At 39.5% G+C, this 24,632-nt stretch overlaps 1 protein-coding gene across 1 annotated transcript in view; it reads left to right on the top strand.

The window, feature by feature from the left end:
• The window catches only part of wnk4a (WNK lysine deficient protein kinase 4a), a 52,552-nt gene that overhangs the window by 22,302 nt on the left and 5,618 nt on the right, over positions 1-24,632 (top strand). The window contains exons 2-12 of the mRNA XM_053640400.1: positions 2,863-3,035; positions 3,133-3,353; positions 3,469-3,626; positions 6,622-6,710; positions 7,165-7,384; positions 11,176-11,542; positions 13,290-13,453; positions 13,622-13,695; positions 14,914-15,049; positions 17,385-17,501; positions 22,843-23,016. Coding sequence (XP_053496375.1) covers positions 2,863-3,035; positions 3,133-3,353; positions 3,469-3,626; positions 6,622-6,710; positions 7,165-7,384; positions 11,176-11,542; positions 13,290-13,453; positions 13,622-13,695; positions 14,914-15,049; positions 17,385-17,501; positions 22,843-23,016 — 1,893 coding nt within the window. The remainder of the gene's footprint in view (positions 1-2,862; positions 3,036-3,132; positions 3,354-3,468; positions 3,627-6,621; positions 6,711-7,164; positions 7,385-11,175; positions 11,543-13,289; positions 13,454-13,621; positions 13,696-14,913; positions 15,050-17,384; positions 17,502-22,842; positions 23,017-24,632) is intronic.

Genomic DNA, 24,632 nt, shown 5'->3' with positions numbered 1-24,632 from the left:
ACTAGGAATAAGTGGAAGTTATGTATTCGTACCACCCTGAAGTTTATCATGTTCCTATTATTTTATAACATCGTATTCCAAAGTGTTTTATACCACTGCAAAACCATTGCCAGAGATATGATTTTTATATATTATTGAACAACACAATCTGTTTAAAAGTTGTAGAACATCTGCGTATCACTTGGTTCCCTCACCAAGCTTTTAAATAACGTTTTTAAAGTATGTTTATCAATGTATTAGGCTTGGCTTATGCGGAGCATCTGCCATACCAACCACGCTGTGGTACAAATAATATTATTGGATTTAACTGTGAGTAACATCACACAGGTCATCAATCACCTCAGCAAAGGGGAAAAGATAACACACCTAGACAGAGAGACAGACACACACACACACCCATGCTTGCTGTAGCTGTTTCAGTATCAATATTCGATTGCTCTCAGAAGAGTGGCTTTAGGTGTTTGTCTCTCTTGTGTTGACACAAAGCTTATAAGCGGCATATTGCACAAGTCTCCATCATTCCAATTTGGTTGTTCAAGAGTTGTACATACACGTATACCTTTTTTTTCCCCCCACGAACTCCTTGAATGCAGGATTCATGGTACATGCTCTGGCCTCATGGGAAGACTTTTTCCACCATCCTGCCATGGGCCAAGAGGCCCTGAGCTAAATCAAGCCTTTCATAACTCACCTAAGAACAAAAAAGGTTTTGTTGCCTAGTAATTCATGCTTTCAGACAGTTCCTAGTGGTTTCCTGGGATTCCTCATTTTGGATCATGCTCTAAACAAGGTATTCACATGATTATGTAACACATTTGCATCACAGCTGCTGCGCGGGTCTTTACCAGCTTTTAGCGGGATTTAGCTTGACTTTAACTCTCCATTGAAAATCATGAGCCAGGACAAATACTGTCATAGATTGTTGTATGATATCTTAAGAGCTAAGACAAATGAAGGGCAGAGCAATGCACCATGTTCCATATGAGAGTATAATTTTTTTTCCCTGTCCTGTAAATACTGTAAACGCTTTATAATCTGCTTTAAAATGGCCTGCATGCTCTTTTGAATTATGAAGCAGTAGTGTGATGATAAACAGTTATGGCATATTTTATACAGTTAATGTTACGCAATACTGGCGTAAATAATGGTGACACAAAAATACAACCCCGATTCCAAAAAAGCTGGGACGCTGTGTAAAATGTCAATAAAAACAGAATGCAATGATTTGTTAAGAAACTCTTTTTATACTTTTAGGGAGCTTTTCCTCGCCACCGTGACCACCGGCTTGCTCAATAGGGATAAATTCACACGCTTAAACTCTGTACCCTCTGTTTATATGTTTCTGCAAAGCTACTTTGAGAGAATGACCGTTGCTAAAAGCGCTATACAAATAAAATGTAATTGAATTTAATTGGAATACCCAATCATGTTACTGACCTGTTGCCAATTAACCTCCAGCTGTTTCTTTTTAGTAACACTTACTTTTCCAGCAATTTGTTGCCCCCGTCCCAACTTTTTTTGAGATGTGTTGCAGCCATCAAATTCAAAATTACCTTATTTTTTTCTTAAAATGGTACATTTACTCAGTTTAAACATTGGATATGTTTTCTATGTACTATTGTGCATAACATACGGGTTTATGTGATTTGCAAATCATTGCATTCTGTTTTTATTTACATTTTACACATTTCATCCCAACTTTTTTGGAATTGGGGTTGTATTATTTCCAGATTTTTTTTTCCCAGTGAAAACCAATACGTTCTCACTGCTTCCATAGAAAAATGGTTTGGGAGAGACTTTTGAGCAACTTGTGATTTCACCAAATGGCTCGGCAGCTTGAACTTATCATGGTCTGACGTGGTAATTATTAGTTGGCATCTGGAAGTTCCTGGATTCAAAGGTAGTTAGCTTTGCTAAATTTAAGAATTTCTGAAAAGATTGATACATTTTTCTCCAATTTTCTCTCCAATTTGGTCATCTGCTAATTCCTACCCACCAGCCAACCATCCCCATCCTACAACAACTACCAAGTTAGGGCGAACACATGCTTCCTTTGAGACATATGAAGCCAACAAACTGCATCACAGGGCAGCGTAGAACTCACAAAAGCCCGTGCTGGGTTATTGTTGCTGTGATTGACAGGGGAGTATGCCATCTGTCTCACTCAAACAGGCCACCCGTTTTACTCTCTTGGATTCCTGGTCATGGATGGATCTCTCAGCGATAGGGTGAACACTTTTCTGTTGTGCCACTCAGGAGCCATAATGTCAGTTTCTCAGCTTTGTGTCACAGCTTCTGTGGCAACATCGTCATGTACACCTTGTTGTTGTTGTTGTTTCTCTTTTGCTTAGCTATTATGTATCCCTTTTTATTTTTAAGTTTTAATATATTTATTTGTATTAGTGTAACACAAGTTAATCGAAGGAAAATACAAAGAATACAAGATTAAATTTGGTCCGATGTGTGTACTTTAGTTGATGTTTTTTTTTTTTTTATCCATTTGGATTAGGATCCTAGTATTTGAAGCAGATGTGCATGAAATTGAGGTGCTGATCTGGAAGCTGATAAGTGTTTTTTTGTTCAGCCCTACAGATGTATTTATTTTATTACATCTTAATACATTTAATCAAGGATCACAGTGGATTTGGAGTCTATCCCTGAATGGATGCCACATTCACACCCATAGCCAGTCCACCTACTGGCATGTTTTTCAGAGGCGAGAGGAATCTCATGGACACAGGGAGAATATGGGAAGCTCCAGAGTCAGTAACCTGAGCTCAGGATCGAACCATAGAGCCTGGAGCAGTAATGCTGCACCACTATGCTACCTGCTTATAATTTATTTGTTAATTTCTCCCTCAGACACGGAAACTGACTAAAGTGGAGCGGCAGCGGTTCAGCGAGGAGGTGGAGATGCTGAAGAACCTCCAGCACCCAAACATTGTTCGCTTTTATGACTCCTGGAAGTCCACAGTGAAAGGACACAAGTGTGTTCTCCTAGTCACGGAACTTATGACCTCCGGCACCCTCAAAACGTAAGCTTGATTTTAAAGATCGGAGAGTTAATAATGAGAGTAGAGAGAGATTTTCTTCTTGTTGAAGTCAAAAATGTTCTTTCCTCTCACTCTACAGGTACCTGAAACGCTTTAAGGAAATGAAGCCTAAGCTTCTTCAGCGCTGGAGCCGTCAGATACTAAAAGGGCTCCATTTCCTGCACACTAGAACGCCTCCTATCATCCACAGAGACCTGAAATGTGACAACATCTTCATTACGGGACCCACAGGGAGCGTGAAAATTGGCGATCTCGGTCTTGCTACACTCAAGAGAGCATCGTTTGCTAAGAGTGTAATCGGTAGGCTCTCACAATCTGAACATATTGACGATATTGCTCATAAATTATATATATGTACAGGCCCAAACTTTCTCGTAGTATAAACGTCTGAATTTCTGAATCTTCGGTTTTCCAGGAACACCAGAGTTTATGGCTCCAGAGATGTATGAGGAGAAATATGATGAGGCTGTCGATGTATACGCATTCGGGATGTGCATCTTAGAGATGACGACATCAGAATACCCATACTCAGAATGCCAAAACGCAGCACAAATCTACCGCAAAGTCACAAGTGTAAGTTTGGAATTATGTTATTCATTAGATTTTTGAGTTTCCTTTCAAAAACATTGGTATGGCTTGAGCAATTGGATTCTATTTTTTGCTTCTATCATTGTTACCTCTTCTATTGTTGTTCATGTATGCCATGTGTGGCCCAGCATGAATGAGTGTTACATAAGCGCCATAGGCACGTCCATCTGGAAGTCTTTATCCAGACCAACTATGGGAGGCCCCAAGATCCAAACTTAACCCAGCGTGGAAAAGAACTAAACATTCCAATATATGTCGCTCTCTTTTTTTCCATTTCTGTCCTCATTTCCTCTCACTTGAATGCTCTCCAAGGACTGACCTTGAGCACAGACTTAATTCTTGTGGCTGGAGTTCATTAGATCTGCCGTGGACTCTGGAATGTCCCCTGCAACGATCCCATCATTACATGGGTGTTTTTGAAAACACACTGCAGGCGACCCTCGGGATTATGTAACTGTAAAAAAAAAAAAAAGAAGAGAGTTTCACAAACTCATCTATCACCGAACAACCTGTTTGTCAGCGATAAATTGAAACTCCATTTTGTGTGCACACACAAAAAAACAACAAAAGCCGCATTCTTTTTATTTTAGAAACCTTACTTTTATTGCTGTTACATTTCCCTATGAATATGTCTCTGTGGAGAATTTGATAGGAGCTTATTTTAGCCAGCTGCATTTCTATGATTGCTAAATCCATAAAGATTCAGATTTAGAGGTCCATACTTAAACTGGGCTTATTACTAATTTATTACGACAGCATCACATTTACCACGCTTCATAAGTGGAAGTAGTGCACTGCAGCGGTTCTTTTGGCTCAGTTCTCCAGACTCTGGATTTAAAAATCAAACAGTAACAATAAGGTTAAGTGCAGAATGTCAGCTTTAAATTGAGGATACTAAATCAAATTATCTTAAATTATAGCTGACATTCTGCACATTAGTGGTTCATTTTAAGTCCAATCTCTTGCAGTACTGGGCCAAAAGAACTAACAATTTTTCATTTTCTAAATATTTACACGGTGCACATTTAGCCATGTTGGAAAAGCACTCATAAAATGAATCATCTCATATTACGCCATCCACTGACACAGAAGTGGGACGTCAACTTACCAAACACAAAGCTCTTTCTGACTGTTTACATCTTCATGCATGTGTCTGTAGCAATGAACTGGTTTAAAAACGAAGGGCATAAAAAGAGAGTGCATTATCCAGGTCTGGGGCTGTAAAGTGTGAACAACAAAACCAAGGTTGGAGTAAAGTGGAGACACTATCTGCAGTGATGCATGAATACAGCACTTCATAAAACTGCGTGATCTGCAGGGGCTCGACAAACATCATGGGGCCGTAGGGAAAGGGTGTGAGGCAATGACTTAGCAACGGCCCTCCTTTAAGCCGAGTGGCAGGTTAACTGCATCACTGCATGTGTTCAATGCATAACCTCATGGGAAACATGTGGAACGAATTTAAATCTATAATGATATGATAACATTTTATAGGGAGGTGTTAATCACAGTTATTCCGTTGTGCTGTTGAGTGCTCCATGGTGATTGGTCCGTAGGTGTTTCTGTAACAGCAGCTCGCTAGTGGCAGCTGCAAGCCAAATCACAGGATGATATTAATGCACTCGCTTGAATACATTATCTTTTCTATAGTAACAGTTAATTATAGCGGACGCTCCACATACATTGGATTTCAAAACGTGTTAATGTTAGAATTGCGTGGAGAGGGAGGAGCCACTCAATATGTCTCGCCCTGACTTCCTGTTTCAGTGGAAATTGCGTCAACACATCGAATAACTCTACGCATTTCAAGGCACTTCACAGGGGGTTTAAGTTTTGCAAGAGCGTTAGAGAAAAAAAAGAGGCTGGTGAGGGAACAACGGTTTCTAGCTAGTATATCATAAGGGATACCAGAAAATAGCTTAAACGTCAGATGTTCCACAACATTAAAAAATAACTATAAACTGCTTCACTTTGCATCAGGCAACATCACACCACCCCATGGTTAATTATTTACCTATAACAGCCCATCAGCGATTTGATTTAAATGTTATCTCATACTGAAGCGTATACGAGATGTTCATGAGTGATACATTTATTATTTTGATAATCTTCTGTTACTAAATATACATAGACAACATCTTACAAACATTTTGAGTCATTTATATACTTAAAAACTATGATTAACAGTGCAGTTGTAGGAGGCTAGTAATCTGCATTAGTGATCTCAGCTATCATTAGCTGTATTTATTTCATAAGTCGTCAGAAACTAATGCATTTCCAAACTGATTTCCACAATTGAGAAATTTCATAATTCATATTCAAAGCTAAACTTGAAGTTATATTGGTACAGAATGATGTGATAGTGTAATTAAAGTACAAGTGGACAAAAAGGTGTCCTTTTTGTTAATAACTGATGTGATAAAAACAGTTCTTGCTAGTGGATGTTTGGATCCTAATATATAAATCTTTATCTCTATTTAGTGTGTATGTTGTGCAATCTGTTTTGGGAGTCAGGGTGTTGATATTGGCTCCGTGAGGAAGGAGAGATTTTGGGTTGCTTTAATACCAGTGTGTTTAGTCATTCACATACCTCCCTTTCAGCTCTATGATCTACAAAACCCAGCCCTCACTACACACTTCCTGGATCCATAACAACTACATCACATACAGTCATGTGAAAAAATAAGTACACCCCAGAGAAATTGTTGCCTTTTTTGACATATTTGGACAAGCGAACATTTGATCCTCTTTTTTCACATGACTGTAAGTGTGATACAGCATGTAACCTCGTCACCTTTTGTATGACTGTTAGAGAGAAAGGAAAAATCATACATATGCTTCGCAATTGCATGCTTTGCTGGTAGTTACTGTACATTTTTTATGTGAATTTAACCCCACTGACACATTACATCACCTCTTATGTCACTTCATTTGATCGGTTTTCCTCAAACATTTGATGAGGGCTTCTTTTGTGTCGCAGGGCATGAAACCAGACAGCTTCTACAAAGTGAAAGTGCCAGAGCTGAAAGAGATTATAGAAGGATGCATACGTATGAACAAAGATGAACGGTAACTCATGATTTCTACCCTGCCATAGGTTTGAATTCTAGTTAAAAGTACTTTTCCATGATGTATTTTCTAATACCTGGAGAGTGAATGATAATACTGTTTGCCTGGAACCATTAGAGACATTTCTTTATTCAAGCTAATCACTAAGTAATGAGGTTATTTTAAAATATGGATTGTCATTGTACAATTTAATTAGCATGATTCATTTATTTAAACTCATTGCATCTAGCGTTTCGCATTGAAGATAATAATCTTTGTGTCTAACAAAAGAGCTTTAATTAAATTTGTCATATCATTTTTGTACATGAATGAAATCTTTGTTATTTTGCAGCATCTCTAGTGTTCAGGCTCCAAACACGCTCTCTTTTGTGTAGAACAATAGCCTGCTTCAGTGAAATAGATTTCCAATGAAATTAAACAACATATATCAATTCCCATTCATCTCCATGGGCAGATACACCATTCAGGACCTGCTGGAGCACGTATTCTTTCAGGAGCATAATGGTGTGCGTGTGGAGCTGGCAGAGGAGGATGACATGGAGAAGTCTAGCCTGAAGCTCTGGCTGCGGATGGATGGCACCAAGAAGCTCCATGGCAAGTACAAGGACAACAATGCCATCGAGTTCCTGTTCGAGCTCTACAAGGACGTGCCTGAAGAGGTGGCACAGGAGATGGTGAGTGAATGCAAGATTCGTAGATGAACATTAAGTTTAAATATCAGGAAATCAGAGCAACAAATTCAGGAATGCATGTCCTTGCATTTGGTGACAGTGTGGCTAAAAAAACATGAAAAGAAGCAAACCAGGCCGGTTTAAAAGACTGTGGAAAACACTTTAGCAATTATATGTATGTGGTGGTCGGATGGCTGTCTCTGAATTCTGGCAAACAGTCCAAAAAAAAGTCAAAAATTGTAGTGATACAAACAGTGTTATCAATTTATCAACTTTGTTGCTAGATTTGGCAATTGTGTAGACCTCTTTATTTCAAAACAGAAAATAGTGACAAATCTATATCTACATCACAACTGCTTGAGTTGAGAGAGCAGGTTCGGTTGACTCACCACTAATCTGTAAAGCCTGACTGAGTTACACTTGTACAAGCCTATCTCATCATTATTTCCCAACAAGCAATCACTAATCACCACTATTTCCCAACAACCAATCACTGATCACCATTTTTCCTAATGACCAATCACTGATCACTATTGTTCCTAATGACCAATCACTGATCACCATTGTTCCCAGCAAACAATTACTGATCACCATTGTTCCCAACGACCAGTCACTGATTGGGAAAGTGGTAGCTCAGTGGTCAAGACATTGGACTACTGGCCAGAATGTTGTGAATTTAAATCCCAGCACTGCCAAGCTGCCACTACTGGGCCCCTGAGTAAGGCCCTTAACCCTCAACTGCTCAGTTGTATAAATGAGATACATGTAAGTAGCTCTGGATAAGGGAATCAGCCGAATGGCATAAATGCACTGATCACCATTGTTCCAAATGACCAATCACTGATCACTTTTGTTTGCCCCACCTGTATAGTTCAGTGTTCTTTGTTGTAAACTCTCTTCGAGGTGATATTAACTTGTAATAAAAGCAAGTTATTCCATCTGTGACTGTTTCTTTCATACCGCTGCTTCGCTTGGCTAGCATTCTAGATAGAAATTGTCATATTTGATAGATGTGTATATACAGTCCCCTCCAAAAGTATTGGAATGGCAAGGCCAATTCTGTTGTTTTTGCTGTACACTAAAGACATTTGGATTTGAGTTCAAAAGATTAATATGAGACAATAGATCAGAATTAAAGCTATAGGTGTTGCCCAGGTATGCCCTGTTAGATTAAACAATTAATAGCTCTGAATGTCTACTCTTGGTTTTAGCCCCAGGTTTTGCATGTGAAGACTGCGTTTCTTATTAAAAAGGATACACCAACATGGAGACCAGATAGCTGTCTATGGGAGAAAAGCAAGCCATTTTGAAGTGGAGAAAAGAGGGGAAATCGATCAGAGCCATATAACAATTTGGAATGTCCTGAAAAAGAAAGAAACCACTAGTGTTTTAACAACCAAACATCAAACAGGTTGGCCAAGGAAAACAACAACAGTTGATTACAGAAATATTGTGAGAACTGTGAAGAAAAACCCAAAAATAACAGTCAGTGACATCACCAACAAGCTCCACAGGGTAGGGGTGAAGGTATCACAAGCCACCATTCGAAGAAGACTTTGAGAGCAGAAATATCAAAGCCATACCAGTAGATGTAAAGCACTCATCAGCAGTAAGAGTCAGAAAGCCAGATTGGAATTCACAACGAAATACAGAGATGAGCCACAAAAGCCCTAGAATCAAGATTAACCTCTACCAAAGTGATGGAAAAGCCAAAGAGTGCAGAAAGAAAGGATCTGCTCATGATCCAAAACATACAAGCTCATCGGCCAAGCACGGTGGCGGTAGTGCCATGGCTTGGGCTTCAGAAAGTGTCTTCAGAATGTTTTCCTTCTTCAAGTAACATGTTTTCATATGCAAATTATGAATGATTCAGTGAATATGCAAATTAGTCTATGGCATCATCTGGTTACTTTAGGTTTTGGGCATGCATTAACTACTTTCCCCTGAAATGAGAGCACTGGGTAAAACAGCCAGTCTGCCTTAAAAAGTGCTAGCTAAGAGTGATTTCCTCACATAGTGAATGTCATACTTTGATAGCTATTTGGATAGCTAGTCTGTCTGGCTGTGGATGACAGCTTTTTTGTACTAATTTAATAATGGCTCATATTTTTCACAGACTTTGATGTTTTGTAAAAATAGGCTCTGTTTTCACTGGTCTCTGGAATCTTATGTCAGTGACCCAGATGGTCTGTTTGTCTTCACTGAGTGCTGATTACCAACTCTTCCTGTGTTAACAAAAAAGAGACACTTCTTGAACACTTTAACCCTAAGGTCCAAATGTCATTAAAGTGAACATGTTCAGGTTAATCTGTAAGATGTTCCTTCAGTAGTGTACTTCATAAGATAATTACCATTTACAACTTTTGGAGCATAGGCACAAGGCCATCTTTAACCATGCAGCCGTGTCCCTGGCTGCATAATAGCATTCAAGGACACGGCTCAGCAACTTATTCATCACTTCGGTAATACGAGATGCAGGACACAAGCGGAAGAGGAGGTCACATGCTTCATGATAGAATTGCTTTAGAGGTGTGTTGCAAAACAGTCCCCCTCAGCATTTCTCTTATCCAGAGGATTTAAGAGGACCAGAGCTTCTGTTAATTAGGCCAGACTTCCACAATCCTTCCTTTCTCTCACCATACACTTTTCATCAAGAACAAATTTACTGATCTGCTTTGGGTTATAACGTTAATCTGGCTGGCTGAGATGGTGATAGACAGTCCAGAACATGTAATTTAGATTGTTTGGGAAGAAATGCAACCAGAGATGATACAATCCAAGTTAGGCTGATAAACTCAGTATGTTAAGACTTTTAGTTTACTGATTGGCCATACAACCTAACCTAATTCAACCTATTTCAGTTCAGTCACTGATTAAATACCCATAGCAGACAAGGACTGGGAATCAGTAAGGAATAACCAGAGACAGCAGGAGGGTCATGATGTGGCAGAGTGGGTGGGATCTGCACTGTGGAAGAGGCGGGGCTATCCAGAACATGGCTAGTGGGCTTAGACAAAGGTGACTCAGGTTCCTCCTCAATGGTCTCCTCCTGCTTCTTCTTCTCCTCCTCACGTATCCGACGCTAAGGAAAGGACAAATAGACAAGCATGTCATATGCATGTACACATACTTTTGGTTCTTTGTAAATATTTTCTTTGTATATATTAAATGGTAGTAGCAAGTCAAGTCACAGGATTTTTTGGTTCTGTTACTCATTTGAGGCACTTCAACATTTCTTATTATTATGCAACTGACTTGTTAATGAAGGCCTATGTGTTTGCAGGGTTATTGATATTGGGCCATATTCAGAGTCGGCAATATAAGTCTAAAAGTTCCATCAATATTTACCTGGGGAATTTGCACATATTCAGAGGAAGGTTACGCACCTGCTTAGGTTGATTTTCTGTGTGCACCATTCTGTGTGCAAATCTGCATGTACACCCCTGTCGTTGGCAGATTTTTCTTGAGTAGAAACCTTCAAGATGGGGTTCTTCAATACTGTCTAGATAACTGACTGTAAACGCAAGCACTAACTCCTCACACGAGCAGCATTTCACACAGCAAAAAGGCGCTTAATTTCAAGTTTTAAATCACGTATAACTGAGAACTCCACCTCAACTATGTCTGTAGAAATGTCAGAGGTGTGAATTTGTTATTAAGTGTTATTAAATCCTCATTGAGCACGCTTGAGGCTTATTTTGCTCTTTAGTGTTATTTTAGCTTATTTTATATCTGGTGTGTTTTCTCAAGTTAAATACACACGCAGAGCTTTCATTGTGTTCCTTCGTTCTCAGGTGGTGCTGGGATTTGTGTGTGAGGCCGACTACAAATTGGTTGCCAAGGCAATGCGGGACCGAGTAACAGCCATCAAACGTCAGCGCGAGAGACAGCGTCGGATACGTGAGGAGGAGAAGAAGAAGCAGGAGGAGACCATTGAGGAGGAACCTGAGTCACCTTTGCCTAAGCTCACTAGCCATGTGCTGGATAGCCCCGCCTCTTCCCCAGTGCAGATCCCACCCACTCTGCCACTTCATGACCCTCCTGCTGTCTCTCCGGTTATCTCCCCAGAAGGGATCAATGGGGGCTTTTTACAAGAACCAGAAGAACCAGAGGCCGACCAACACTTTCACATCCGCCACACCAGCTATTCATCAGTTGCATGTGAGCACGCTGAGATATCATTCAGCCTCGTTTTATTTCATCTTACCATTCACAACACTGAAGTTGGTCTGCATTCCGGAAAACAGCCAAAAATCAGCCAATAAACGCATTTACACACACTGTACAGACGACAACATTTTAAAATGACCTAAAAAGAGACATTATTAACAAGAAATTGAGTCTATAGAACAAAACTGCCTAAGTAAATCAACGATTATTTCCCAACCTTCGGTCAACTGAAGAGATGACAGTGTTTTAAATGTGGCAAGTGACTTTAGCTAGTAAGCCTCTAAAATAAATGTCTAAAAATGACGTCATACACATGCAACACCTCTCACTATACCATGCTTCAGTAGCACAGTAAGCCTGCAAGTGTAAACTTTCTTGATGTGCCCTTCATGGAGCGTTAAGTCCAACAACTTGAATACTGGGAAAGTTACACCGTGGTCGACTGACCTCACCTCATAAACTAATTTTAATCGTCAGCTCGTCTGCACTGCTGGACAGGGCTTTGAGTTACTGGGTCACGCAGGGTTGGACAGGAGGAGCAAAGGGAAACCTGAACTGGGAGATTAGCTCAGTTATTCACTCCCACAAGGCATTGCGTCATGTGCTTCACTGTGTTGATTGTGTGCATGTCTTCTCAAATTGGTTAAGACAGGTAAGACAGCTTTGTGTGAATGAGCAAACAATCACACTGAGTGGGCACACCAAACCCAATACTGTGCAAACATTTCATGTATTAAGCTTTATGGATAGTTGTTTTTTCAGATTCTGACATCTCCAAGGCGCCAGTAGTGTTTTGATCATTTTTTTCATGGGTTAATTTATGATTATGATAACTGAGATGCACAATTGTTACTAGTTCTACCATTTTCTGATTTTTGTGCTTTTATTTTTTTTAAACGTAACATTTAGCTGCTTTGTTGCTTTAGCTTCAGTACGATGCCAAGCTTTTAGCAGAGGGGTTGGGCAATACTCACTGCAGTTGCAGACTTTTAATAAAGTTGGACGTAAATGTAGGCCAAAAAAGAACAGATTTGCACATTTACACTGATTGTCTTCGTACTCATGTGCGTATGTTGATAAAGGACAGTCGGCTGCAAACTACCAAGTGCATCCATGGTACAGCTGATTTAAATTTACTAACAAAACTGTGAAAAAAAATGGTGAAAAAGCGCCTCCTAAAAACGGATTGCTGCAACTCAGCCATTGCAGTGCACACACACTAACTCGTTCTCCTTTTATAGAGCACCATTACTTTTGTCCGAATTGAACGGCTTGTCTTATTTATCTTTATTTATGGGTTTGTTTTGGTTTTTCATTAACGACATAATCTTCTGTATATAAGATTGCAGTAACAAAGGCCAATTATATGATTTGAAGTGAGTCAGTCTTCTGATATGTACATTTACTCAGGAAATCTTGTAGGATGCTAACATTTTTCTGAACTTCTGTGAGCAATTTTTGAATAAATGAGTTTGTATCCAACTTGAGAAATGAGGCCAAGTATCCAAATCAATATATCATGTATATTTTTGTTAAAAATATTACAATAGTGACCCTGTCCAGGGTGTACCCCGTCTTGTGCCCAATGCTCCCTGGGATAGGTTCCAGGTTCCAGGTTCCCCGTGACCCAGTAGGATAAGCGGTATAGAAGATGGATGGATATTACAATAGCGATTAAGCAGTGTTTTTCCTTAGCGATGTAATATTTGTTTTTTCCTTTGTGTGTTCTTCTCTCCAGCCGATTGTGAGACAGACGGCTATCTCAGTCCCTCTGGCTTTCAAGATGGGCCTGATGCTGCTATAGGAAATCTTTGCAGCCCTTCTACCCCACCGTCTAATTTGGCCACACCCCCCATCACGCCCACCTCAACTCCACCAATGCCGCTTCTCCGCTTTCCCTCGGTGAGTGCTTCTGATAACTGCAGAGATTTTGTTTAAAATTTCTTCAATTTACCTCAAGTCTGCTGTCACAAGTATATACAGTAGGATTTTGTTGACTTATAGATTTCTATGATTGTAAATCATGTCATGTTTAATGTCTAAAATCCTTTTCTAATCCTCTCTTGCCAGAGCATTGCTGTATGTAATAATATCGACAAAAAAGTATCAGGGCCTCCTAGTCCTTTCTCCTCATCTGTGGACAGGTAAAAACTTGCTCTGTGTGTCCTTCGGCTTAGCTATCTCTGCGCACACACACACACACACACACACACACTCACATTTGGGACAGTTAAACCACACATATCAAAGTCTCTGTTTATACTCCTACAATACAGTTTTGAGGTTTGTGTTTAGACATACTGAGAGCACGCTTGCTCCTCGCAGAGTTTTGGAAAATAAGAGCTTTGCTATCCATAGGGGATGCATGATTTGTGTGCATTGTGCATGCATGCAAAACTGTGAGTGTGTGTGTGTGTGTGTGTGCGAATGTGCGAGTCAGTGGGCTTGGCAGGAACTCACATTGTCCTCTGGGCTTCATCTTCTCCTCTCATCTTTCATAACAGAGCACATTCCTCTCATGTGCTGCTTGCTGCTGGTTAAATTCAGTAAACACTTTCGTCGAGAAAGACTCCCCTTAGCCCCCTCCCCACTCCTCCAACCATGTACCTCAGTGGGCTGAGATTTTTGAAGCACTGAGTTTGCCAAGCAGTAGGCCTCTCGTAAATGTTTCAAAGCATAGTTGGAGGGTGAGGCCTTGGCAGTGTACAGTGTGCCAAAAGACGTATGAGACACAATTAGCTTTCTGAACTGCTTTCAAAACAAACATTGAATACTCCCAATCCTTCAGGGCTACAAACTGGGGCTCTTTTGGGCTTAAGGAAATATATAATATCAATTGTCAATTCAAACACCTTTGTTCTAAGTTTGAATAACTATACAACAATCAGCATCATAAATGATCAGTGGTCAGAATATTTTGGCTGAGAAATAATCAAAGACTAAGCCAAGTAAATGTTATAGATAAACGGCTAAAGTCTTAAGCATGATACCAATTTATTGCTTCTTTAACTCTTAATATTACCCAAGTGAGCCTGTAAAGAATAGTGGGACCTCTTGAATGTTTGCAGATTTTCCAGATTTAGTTTTAGCTTATTCCCAGTGTTCTAGCCCTTGCCCCTATAGGGTTGCAGAAGGACCAATCAGGGAAGTCTAAAGCCTTACACGCCTTCTCCAGCATCAAAAACTCCATTCAGTACATACAGGGTCATTTTTTGTTCCTCATGGCATAAAATTACTCCAATGGTTAAAGCACTGCTTTTGAACAATAATCACTCATAATATTTGTTTTGCATATGACATAGATATATATCAGAAAAATGTGCTGTCTTAGTTGCGTTGACTGAAAATTTTAATCTTTACAGCTATGCCTCAGACGTGACCTCGGGTTTGAGTGACGGCTACGAGGGCCAATCAGAGACGGGCAGTAAGTCAGCTGCCCGGCGGACAGCAACGAGACTGTTCAAGAGAAGGTCCAGGTCCCGTCTGCGCATTACAGGGGTACACGTCTTCTGTCTATTTGTCAGTTTATTATTGATATTGCAACACGCATTCAACGGGGAGTCTAGTACCAAGACCTGTTTTTGATTTTTTAACAGCTATTTGAGTTGGTTGTGAAAAGATCTGGCAGTTAAAAGATTGTGCGTCATCCATGTATTTGTATTTAATTGACAGCCTTTTTAGTAATGTCTTGGCAGTTCCAGATGGTAATCCCTAACATAATCCAATTTATCATATTAGAAAGGCACATCGGGTAAGGCATACCACATGGAAGAAGACCTATTAAAATTTCTTTCAACTAAAATATTTGTAGGATTTCTTCTTCTACACTATATATATATATATATAGTGCACATCTGGGATTCTATGCACATCTGGGATTCTAAATAGGGAGACCAGTTTTCACTCTATGGGCTGCCAGAATATTTTACAAGGGGTTTCACACCATGTTTTAAAGACCTCAGTTAAAATTTTCCAAAATAGGAAGAATACATTTCAGTTAAGAAATGCAAGGTATTCATGCATATTGAATTCATGTCTTATATGATTTGGTACAGAAGGTAATGGTGTCAAACAGAAAATTGAAGCATGATAGTTGTAATGGAGACCATCTGTCTCAACAGTCCCTCCAGGATTTTGCAATTTTGTGATCACAGGAACGAGCGCAAAACTCCGCAATAATCGGAAGAGCTTGAAATTTTTCAAAATTACAGCAGATTTTCCAGAGATTTGGCCCAAGATGCATCATGTGACATCATCACAACTCACATTCAGTCGAAGGTCTCTAAGATTCACGTGCGTCGAAAATGAGTATAGCTAAAAAGTCTCATTAACCAACAAACATCGCTGCGAAATCACTGACTGTGTGTTCCCACACCCAGAAAGATTATGCCATCTTTAACCTGGTAAAAAAAAAAAAAAAAAAAAGACATCTAGACGTAAGCACAGATGAAATATATGCCAGTCCAAATTGACATGTTGGTACAGATTCAGTGACATCCTGTGGGAAAACAGGTTTCATGCTTTTTCTTCAGTATAAAAGACACTCCAGGAAACGTTCCTGTATTATAAACGTTCCTGTATTGTCTATATTACATTATAAATATAGACAACGTTTAAAAGGATGTGCCAGGAAAGCTCTTGAGTTCGTAGAAAAGATATACTGTAACTTACCTACATGTCTGACTTACTAATATTCATCATACTGGAATAGGATCTGGTACCCGTTTGCATGGTTCAGACACCTCTGCAGCTTAAAATAAATAAATAAATAAATAAAGTAATACATTTTCAAAAAAATCGGCTCATTTCCATGATGACCAATATTTACTAAAACAGTGCACTGTGGAGTAATTTGGATAATTAGGCAAGCTAAGAAAGTTATGTACTTATGTTTTTTTAATCCTAACCTTAACCTCAGAAAGGAAATATTTTGATTCTTTTAGGTTTTTGAAAAATAATAATGAACATTTAAAGCATTTTTCTTTGTGGGGACCAGCCAAATGTCCCCACATGGTCAAAACTGTTGGATATTCATATCCTTGTGGGTACGTACACACAAAGGACAACATGGGCTATCATTTCATGAGATGCTAGAAGCATGGGTAACTATCAGTCCTCAGTCATGCAGTGCCTTGCCCAGAGACATATTAATAAAATGAACTCTGAGTTAATTTCAGTTTTGGGCAGTGGTGGCTCTGGGTTATTGATCAGAAAGTTGGGGGTTCAAGCCCCACCTGCCACTGTTGAGAACCTGAGCAAGGCCCTTAACCCTCTCTGCTTCAGGGCTGCTATATCATGACTGACCCCGAGCTCTGACCAAAGCTTCCTAACGAGCTGGGATATGTGAAGAAAAGAATTTCACTGTAACGTATATGTGACAAATAAAGGCTTCGTATTCATTTCGCCGCACAGCCACTCTTGCTCAAGTATTGCTTGACTCAACTGCCTGTTTGCCTGTATGAATGCAGCAGGCCGTCTTGAATCATTTGAACTCTCAGCGGCGTGAAAGTTTTTAATTACTGGCAAAATACAAGCAGTTCTTGGTATTGCACTCTGTTGTATTCATCATGTTCTTAAGACAGCTTGATCTCATGTTAATGAAGGTCCTTAATCCTACATTGCTCGTCTTCCACATAGAACCTCAGAGCCTTCATGCTCATTTATTCTTAGGGAATCCAAAACACAAATAAAGAATATGGACTCAGAACACAACCTCAGAGACCTACACGTGCATGTATCTCCACTCAGATACAATCCGAACAGTCCACCAGATATTCATAATAAACATTAGATAAGCATGTTCTGAGTACTAATGCTTGTGTTTCTTCTTCAGCTATCTGATAAAGTGGACCGGGTGGTGGAGTGTCAGCTTCAGACACACAATGATAAAATGGTCACCTTCAAATTTGACCTCGATGGTGATAACCCTGAAGACATCGCTGTCGTTATGGTAGGCCATTTAGTCTCTTCTAAGTATCTTACACACACACACACACACACACACATACACACACACACATATGCATGTATACATATCCAGGAACATGACATTTGTGAACACACTTTATGAATACATTCATGTATACATTGTGCCTAAAGATTCTACATGTTGTCAGCAACTTCACAGAACGCTTTGTACAGACTGTAAAACAACACCTGATACGACTCATGAAAAATGTGTCACGACTTTACATAACTGTTCTTAGAGCGCTTATCACCGCGGCCCGAACACCACGTTCTCTCCGTCTCTCAGTGACACTGAAATACACTACTGCTGCTACTGTCTCCAAACTGAAGACCTGCACATCACTGAGGAAAATGTCAATACTTTTGAATAATAAGTATAGGTAAACATATAGTATGACGAAAACTTTTTGACGATGTGTGATAGTCTCCAGTAAGGATCATATATAAGGCATAGCATTTTATCCAAACAGCAATGCATACACGAAATGAAGCATGCAGTTTAACCTGTAAGAAAATGATATGGGAGGTATGTCACCTGAGAATATGTTATTATTAAATACTCAGCAAAAAAAGAAACATCCCTTTTTCAGGAGACTGTATTTTAAAGATAAATTTTTAAAATCCATAATAAGCTTTAAAGACCATTATCGGAAAGGGTTCAAGCGATGTTTTTCATGCTTGTTCAATGAACCGTAAACAGTTATTGCACGTGCACCTGTGGAACAGTCCTTAAGACACGAACAGTTTACAGGCGATTACAGGACACCTATTTTGAGCCTTTTTATAAGATGTAATATAAGTCTCAGGTGTCCCCAGAATGTGTCTGTGAAGTTTCAGCTCAAAAAACCCCACAGATCATTTATTATACCATGCTGAAAATGCCCCTTTTTGGGTGGAAGCAAAAACACGTTGGTTTTATGTGTGTCTCTTTAAATGCAAATGAGCTGCTGCGCCCCGCCCCGTTTCCGGAAGAGAACAGCTCGTGCTTCGGATACTACATTAGCCATGGAATCTGCTAACAAGCTCATTCAAAAAAAAAAAAAACAGCCTGGTGTAAAATGAGGTGAACAAAAGACAGAGTTTTCAAAAAGACAAACACCTTATTGTATTGTGCATAATAAAGGTGTGGTTATGAATCATGCAGACAGTGAGCGTTTTCGGGTTGAAAATAAAAATGAAGACATAGCTCTGGTCTCCGTGAATACAATCAGAGACAGTGGTAACTTTGGTCGCATTAGCCGTGGAATCTGCTAACAAGCACATTCGGAAAAGGCAAACATTCACAAAATATAAAGTGCGATATTAACATCTTCTGGATATAAAGCTGGATCATGAACAGTTGGTACTGATTCATGTTTGAGAATCAAATTTTTAGCAAATCCTCATTTGTATTGACCCTCGTTCACAAAGCAGTCTGGTGTAAAACGATTCACACAAACAAATACGAATTTAGCTATTTTTTGGGGGGCAGATTTCCTTCAAAAATAAAACTATTCCACTGCATCTTCAGTGGCTCTGATGCCGGGAGTACAGGAAGACTCTTATGTTCGTCCTTACAGCCAACAACAGAACGCTTACAAAGCTTATGAAGCTGAGACATTCTTCTCGTCACTGTAGCTGTTCCAGCATGTAAAACATGGCGGACTGTGTACAGCTCACTCATCAGAGAGAGGATCTCCTCCCCATGATAAGAATTTGTCATCATGTGATACTCACGATATAGTTGATGATGTGTTTTTGCACCACAACATGGGCATCTAACAAGTACAACGAGAACAAGCATGGTGGAAAGCGGAGTTCGAACCATAGACGACGAAGAACAGTTAATCCCCCAAAAAGGAGCTTACTCAATAATGTGTAATTGGTTTGGATACAGAAGCTCAGATGTGAATCAAACATTTGTGATTTGTAAAGTGTCAAAAACTAGTATCAATAAATGGTGGGAACACATCAAATTTGTTCCATTGGGGGGGGGCGACTCTGGACTCTGCCCATGGTTTATGAATAGATGTGATGGTCCCGATACTTTTGGTCATATAGTGTACAACTGAGACATGATTCAACTGAGAAGTTAAGGGTAAAGGGTCTTGCTCAAGGATGCAACAACGGCACCTTTGTGTTGCGAGGATTTGAACACCTGATCTGTAGCCCAAAGCCTTGACCACTAAGCCATCACATTACACATCCACAGTACTTGTTTGGTATGTACTAGAAATGAACTTGGGTGTAATATGATGTCAATTGAGTACACAACTGAGTACACAAGAATGCAAGAATTATCTTGAAAAACACCTCAACACCCCAACATTTGACTGATTTTTACAGTCATGGACAGTCATCTTGCCAAATAGAAACCTATAAGCTCATGTGCAGAATCAACAGCCAGTATAGTCCTGAAGGCAAAGGCAGAACAAAATTGATTGGCTATCAACACTTGGGTGGAACGTACCACTATTCACTAGGTCATGGCTAACACACTTGTGCCTTCATGTTAATCCAACAAAATATTTAGATTACGAGCTCGTTATCCAAAAAAATTGTTAGATAACCTCAATAGATCACAAGTTTATAGGTTTATATGTCATCTGAACCTAGGTAGCTTTCTGAGGTTTCTAGTTTAACACCACTAATAGAAAATTAACTTTTTACTTTTTGATAGGAAAATATAAATAAATGTGTGTGTCCAATACGCTTCCATGTTAAGTAAACGTGGCCTTTTTCGTCCTGTAAACTTCATATCTGGCCATATCTTCGTATCTAGCTTATATCGCTGAAGTACTTGGAACTTCTTTGAGCTTCATCAGTTCTTGTGTCCATACCAGCCATTTATTAGACAATGTCATTGATAAAGCAATTATTCCTGCGACTCCATGTATTTCATTCCATCTACAGACTCAAGCTTAGATATTGTGTAACAGTTTAGGAATTATTTGTCATAAATAGTTACTTTAAATAGCAAATCAAGCAGTATACAATTGATTTTTTTTTTTTTTTTTATAAATATAAACAAGGCTTTGTATTTTTAATTTATTAGCGCCTCGGTTTTTAGCCCACAGTTTGCATACAACATTCAGCAACATTCAGTCACCAAGAGTTTAAAAAACCATATGGGTAGGTCAAGTTTCTATCCCAGTAGCAGTAATGGGTCTTCCAGATCTTTAGATTTTTTTCTTTATTCAGTTGTTTTTCCTGACACACTTTAAAATACAGTAGTGACAGGCCTATCTGTGCTGAAAAATGACATAAAACAACACATACAGTGTATGACCCATAGTAATAAAAGCATCTTAATGACTTTTAAACCTAGGTATCAAAATGGACAAAAAATAGGCATAGACCTTTAAGTACATAGTAAATGAATCACCGATTCCGAATAAGTTCATAATAATACGTGATCTTATGTTCTCTGATAGTTCCCATATCTGTGCCTGTGTGTGGGTGAATGTGTGAGATGTGCTTATAATAGTATCTCATCATCTAACTGCACTAACAATTGTTTTCATGTAATGAAATATGAAGAAGAAAAAAAAAGTTTTGTCAAAGTATATTTCAGAAAAAGAACCTAAAAATGTTAGGTACTTGTTGATTTTTACGGGAAAGCAATTGGGGGCAATACTAATGCTTAAAAGAGTGCACTAGTTGAGTCAATATGTTGTATGTTTCATTGATGTCAGGGCTTCTCAAAGATATTTATTTCATTAAAATGTATTCAAAAAATCGTATCTGTGAACTGAGTGAACTATTTCATTAATCCTAGAATACAGTTCCTGGTAGTGGACTAAGACTTTTAGACCATACTCATATATAGGAGTGTGTGGCTGTGTGGGCACGTGCACGTGTGTATTACAGCCATGTGTGTTCAGTAGAGAGTTTGCTCCTGCTCTCTCAGATATACAGAAGCTCTTTGTTCAGTGTGAGAGACTTGGCAATATGGAGTCCCTCCTTGAGTGTTATTGGTTGCGCCGTGTACACCCACAGCTATTAGTGGGTTACAGGAGCACAAAGTGGGAATGAACCGAATTAATAACCGTCCTGCTATTAAAAGTGTGTACAAGTTTGAACAAGTTCATACACAAACCGCACTCTTATTTGGGATGTCTAGGAATATATAGTGGAGATTTAGAATATTCTGGATTGCACCACCTCAAACCAATATCGTTACTACTCCAGAAGTGCACTAGCAACACTTGCCTTCTGTTCATAAACGTTCTGTTTATATGCATTTCATGAATACTTTCTTTAAAACGAACCTAAAATAACAGGTTCAGAAACCCGTAGTGTCTACGGTGTGTGTATCTATGTATGTGTATTTTATGCCATGAACTCGTGTGATAATGCATGTGAACATGAGACACAAATCTTGTAGGGAGACAGATATTTTGGGACAAAGGAAGGCTACAATCATTAACTTGATTAGCATGACCTATGGGGCTTGTGTGGCACTGCATGACACAATTACTGTTTTCATCCATTCATCACCAGTAACTGCTTTATCCAGTCCATTCAGGATTTTGCGGAGTTTTTGTTTGTTTTTGTGGCCGTAAATGCTTGATTTTGTCATGCAGTTTGCAGAGGGTTTTGTTTTTTCAGTCAAACTACTTGAATTGGCGAAATTCAATTGCATGAAATCGTTTGCACGACCTTTCACAATGATGTTTGTTGGAGATTGGTCAAACTTTGTGCAAGCGCAGGTAGGATTGGGCAAGAGTGTATGGAAGAGTAGACGGGATTGGCCGAGTTTGTGTACGGGAGTGGGTGGGAACGAATTCCTTTGAGAATGGGTAAGAAAAGGGATTAGAAAACATTCCCGTGCACACCTTTGTTTTAAAGCAGAATGCAATTAGATTCAGATTCGACTTCATTGTCACTGTGAAGTGTACACGTACAGAGACAATGAAATGCAGTTACACCTCTGAGATTTGGCAAACCTTGAGAACAGAAGCTTGTAGAGGGTCTCCCAGTTATATAAGGATGTAGGTATCAGATTGGCTGATACACAGTGCTCTGATATCAGCATCCTATAGGAAATAGAAAGAATAGAAAAATTGAGAAAAAAAAAAAACAGGTATACAGTAGGATCTTCTTAGTCTGTGCTTTCTGTGAGTAATAATAATAATAATAAAAATCTTTTAATTTATATTAGTGAACAATTATGTAATTATGCAAATATAATCTGACAAAATGTTGATAACTGTTATTGGTTTTGGACCCGACTGCTTATCTCTGGACTTTCATTCCATAATATTGTTTTTCCTTCACGCTGTCCAATGACCTCTGTCACTCTCTCTCTCTCTTCTTTTTCTTTCTTGTTTTCTTTTTTCCAGGTGCACAACGAGTTCATCCTCCCCTCTGAGAGAGACGGCTTTATTCACCGGATACGTGACATCATCAAGCGAGCAGAGTCTCTAATGGGCAAAGATTTGGCTGGGCAGCAGGGCAAACAAGAAGGCATGCATTTCCCACAGCATAACACCGCCAGCACCATTTCCTCATCGCAGGTACGGTCTGCATGAAGTGTAGAAAAGGAGGCTTTATTGCAGGTGCTGGTGTAGTAGAAAAGCTCTCATAGCTTTTTAAGAGGACAGAAATTCACAGATCTTACAGATTTTATGGCCCATGCAGGATGCCCCCCCTCCTTTTTTTCTCTCGAAACAAATGTTTTGGACCATTTGGTGCTTTCCCGAGGCCTGGTTTGGTCCTTTCTCTCAGCCGTTTAAAAATGTATTTATTTATCACCGTTGCTGATCAGCTTCATGGTATGTTGCGAGTGAGGGTGTAAATCTGCTCTTTTTTACGACCCCTAAACTTTAGGGAGGTTTAGAAGGGGCTGGGCAGGGCACCATGCTATTTTATGCTTGATTAAGCATAAAATAATGTAATGAACCCAACTGGCTTCATGGCATCATGTTTTTCATTTTTGAACGATAAGGTTCACTGACTGTCTCGTCCTCACCTGTGCGCTTTAGTGTTTTAGTGAATTTATTTCATGAGAGAAAATGATACAGATAAAGTACCAGACTCTGCATCATACAGACTTTGCATCCATAGTATGTTCCCTTTCGACATTTTAGAAGTATTTTACATGTTATAGTGCTTAGACTGATATAAGATAGTCTGGTGGAAGTTGAACAAGAAACAAGGCTAACTTGTTTAGATTTGATGTCGTCGTTGGCTTGGGACTGTGATGTATGACGCTGTATGGTTAAAGCGCAGGATTTAGATGTAATAACCATTACACATCGTGCCCTTCACATCTGATCAGTAAAAACGGTCTCTGTTTCCTTCCTCATTAGCATGGTCGACTGGCATTAGAAACTCATTTTTGTTGGTTTTTGTTGCTCTAGGTAACGTCCTGTTCGAACCCCACACACAAAACACCGCCTTCTCTCTTCGCAGTCCTTCGGTCAACTGTTCTCGTATATCCTTTAATGAGTAGTGGAGAACAACAATGGCCTATTTCATTTGGAATGAGAGATCTGTAACACAGTTTTACACACACACACACACACACACACACACACACACACACACGGCACCCAGGGGGCTGCATAATTATTATCAGGACGCTGAGGAGTTCTCTCTTGGTCTCAGCCCAGGGCCTGATTAGAACCAGACACTCCTCTATATTAGAACATGGCCGAAAGAGATATACGAGGACCAACCCCAGCCTTGTGGGGCTTATTTAAATGAACTAAGGGGTTTGTGTTTGGGGTTGCCTGCGCAAGCTGTCGCCCATCTGTCTGTTTGTACACGTAGGAACTGACCAGTGTTTGTGTTTCTTCGGTAAAGCTCGTTTCGCTTCCCCGCCCAGCCTTAGAGACTTCTTTATAGGTGTTGGCAATGATGACCTAAGTAGTCTCAAACGCTTGTAATGAGCAAGTGCCAACAAATGTGTTTTTGTATGTATATGAGTGAGACATCAACAGCCATCTTAATCAAGCCTTAAGAGTCCTCCATTACAGGACGTTACGGTAGTGACTAAGAGGTAGTGCAGTAACCGCACGCCTTTCGAATTTATCTTAAACTGTCAACCATTTAAGCTTTGATTTAAAAGAAAGCACTGCTACACGGCAAGCTATAAAGCATGTATTATAAATCTTTGCTAGAGGAAATG

This window comes from Ictalurus furcatus, chromosome 13 (assembly GCF_023375685.1).
Source record: "Ictalurus furcatus strain D&B chromosome 13, Billie_1.0, whole genome shotgun sequence".
Lineage (NCBI taxonomy): Eukaryota > Metazoa > Chordata > Actinopteri > Siluriformes > Ictaluridae > Ictalurus > Ictalurus furcatus.
This window is presented reverse-complemented; position numbering and strand designations above follow the sequence as displayed.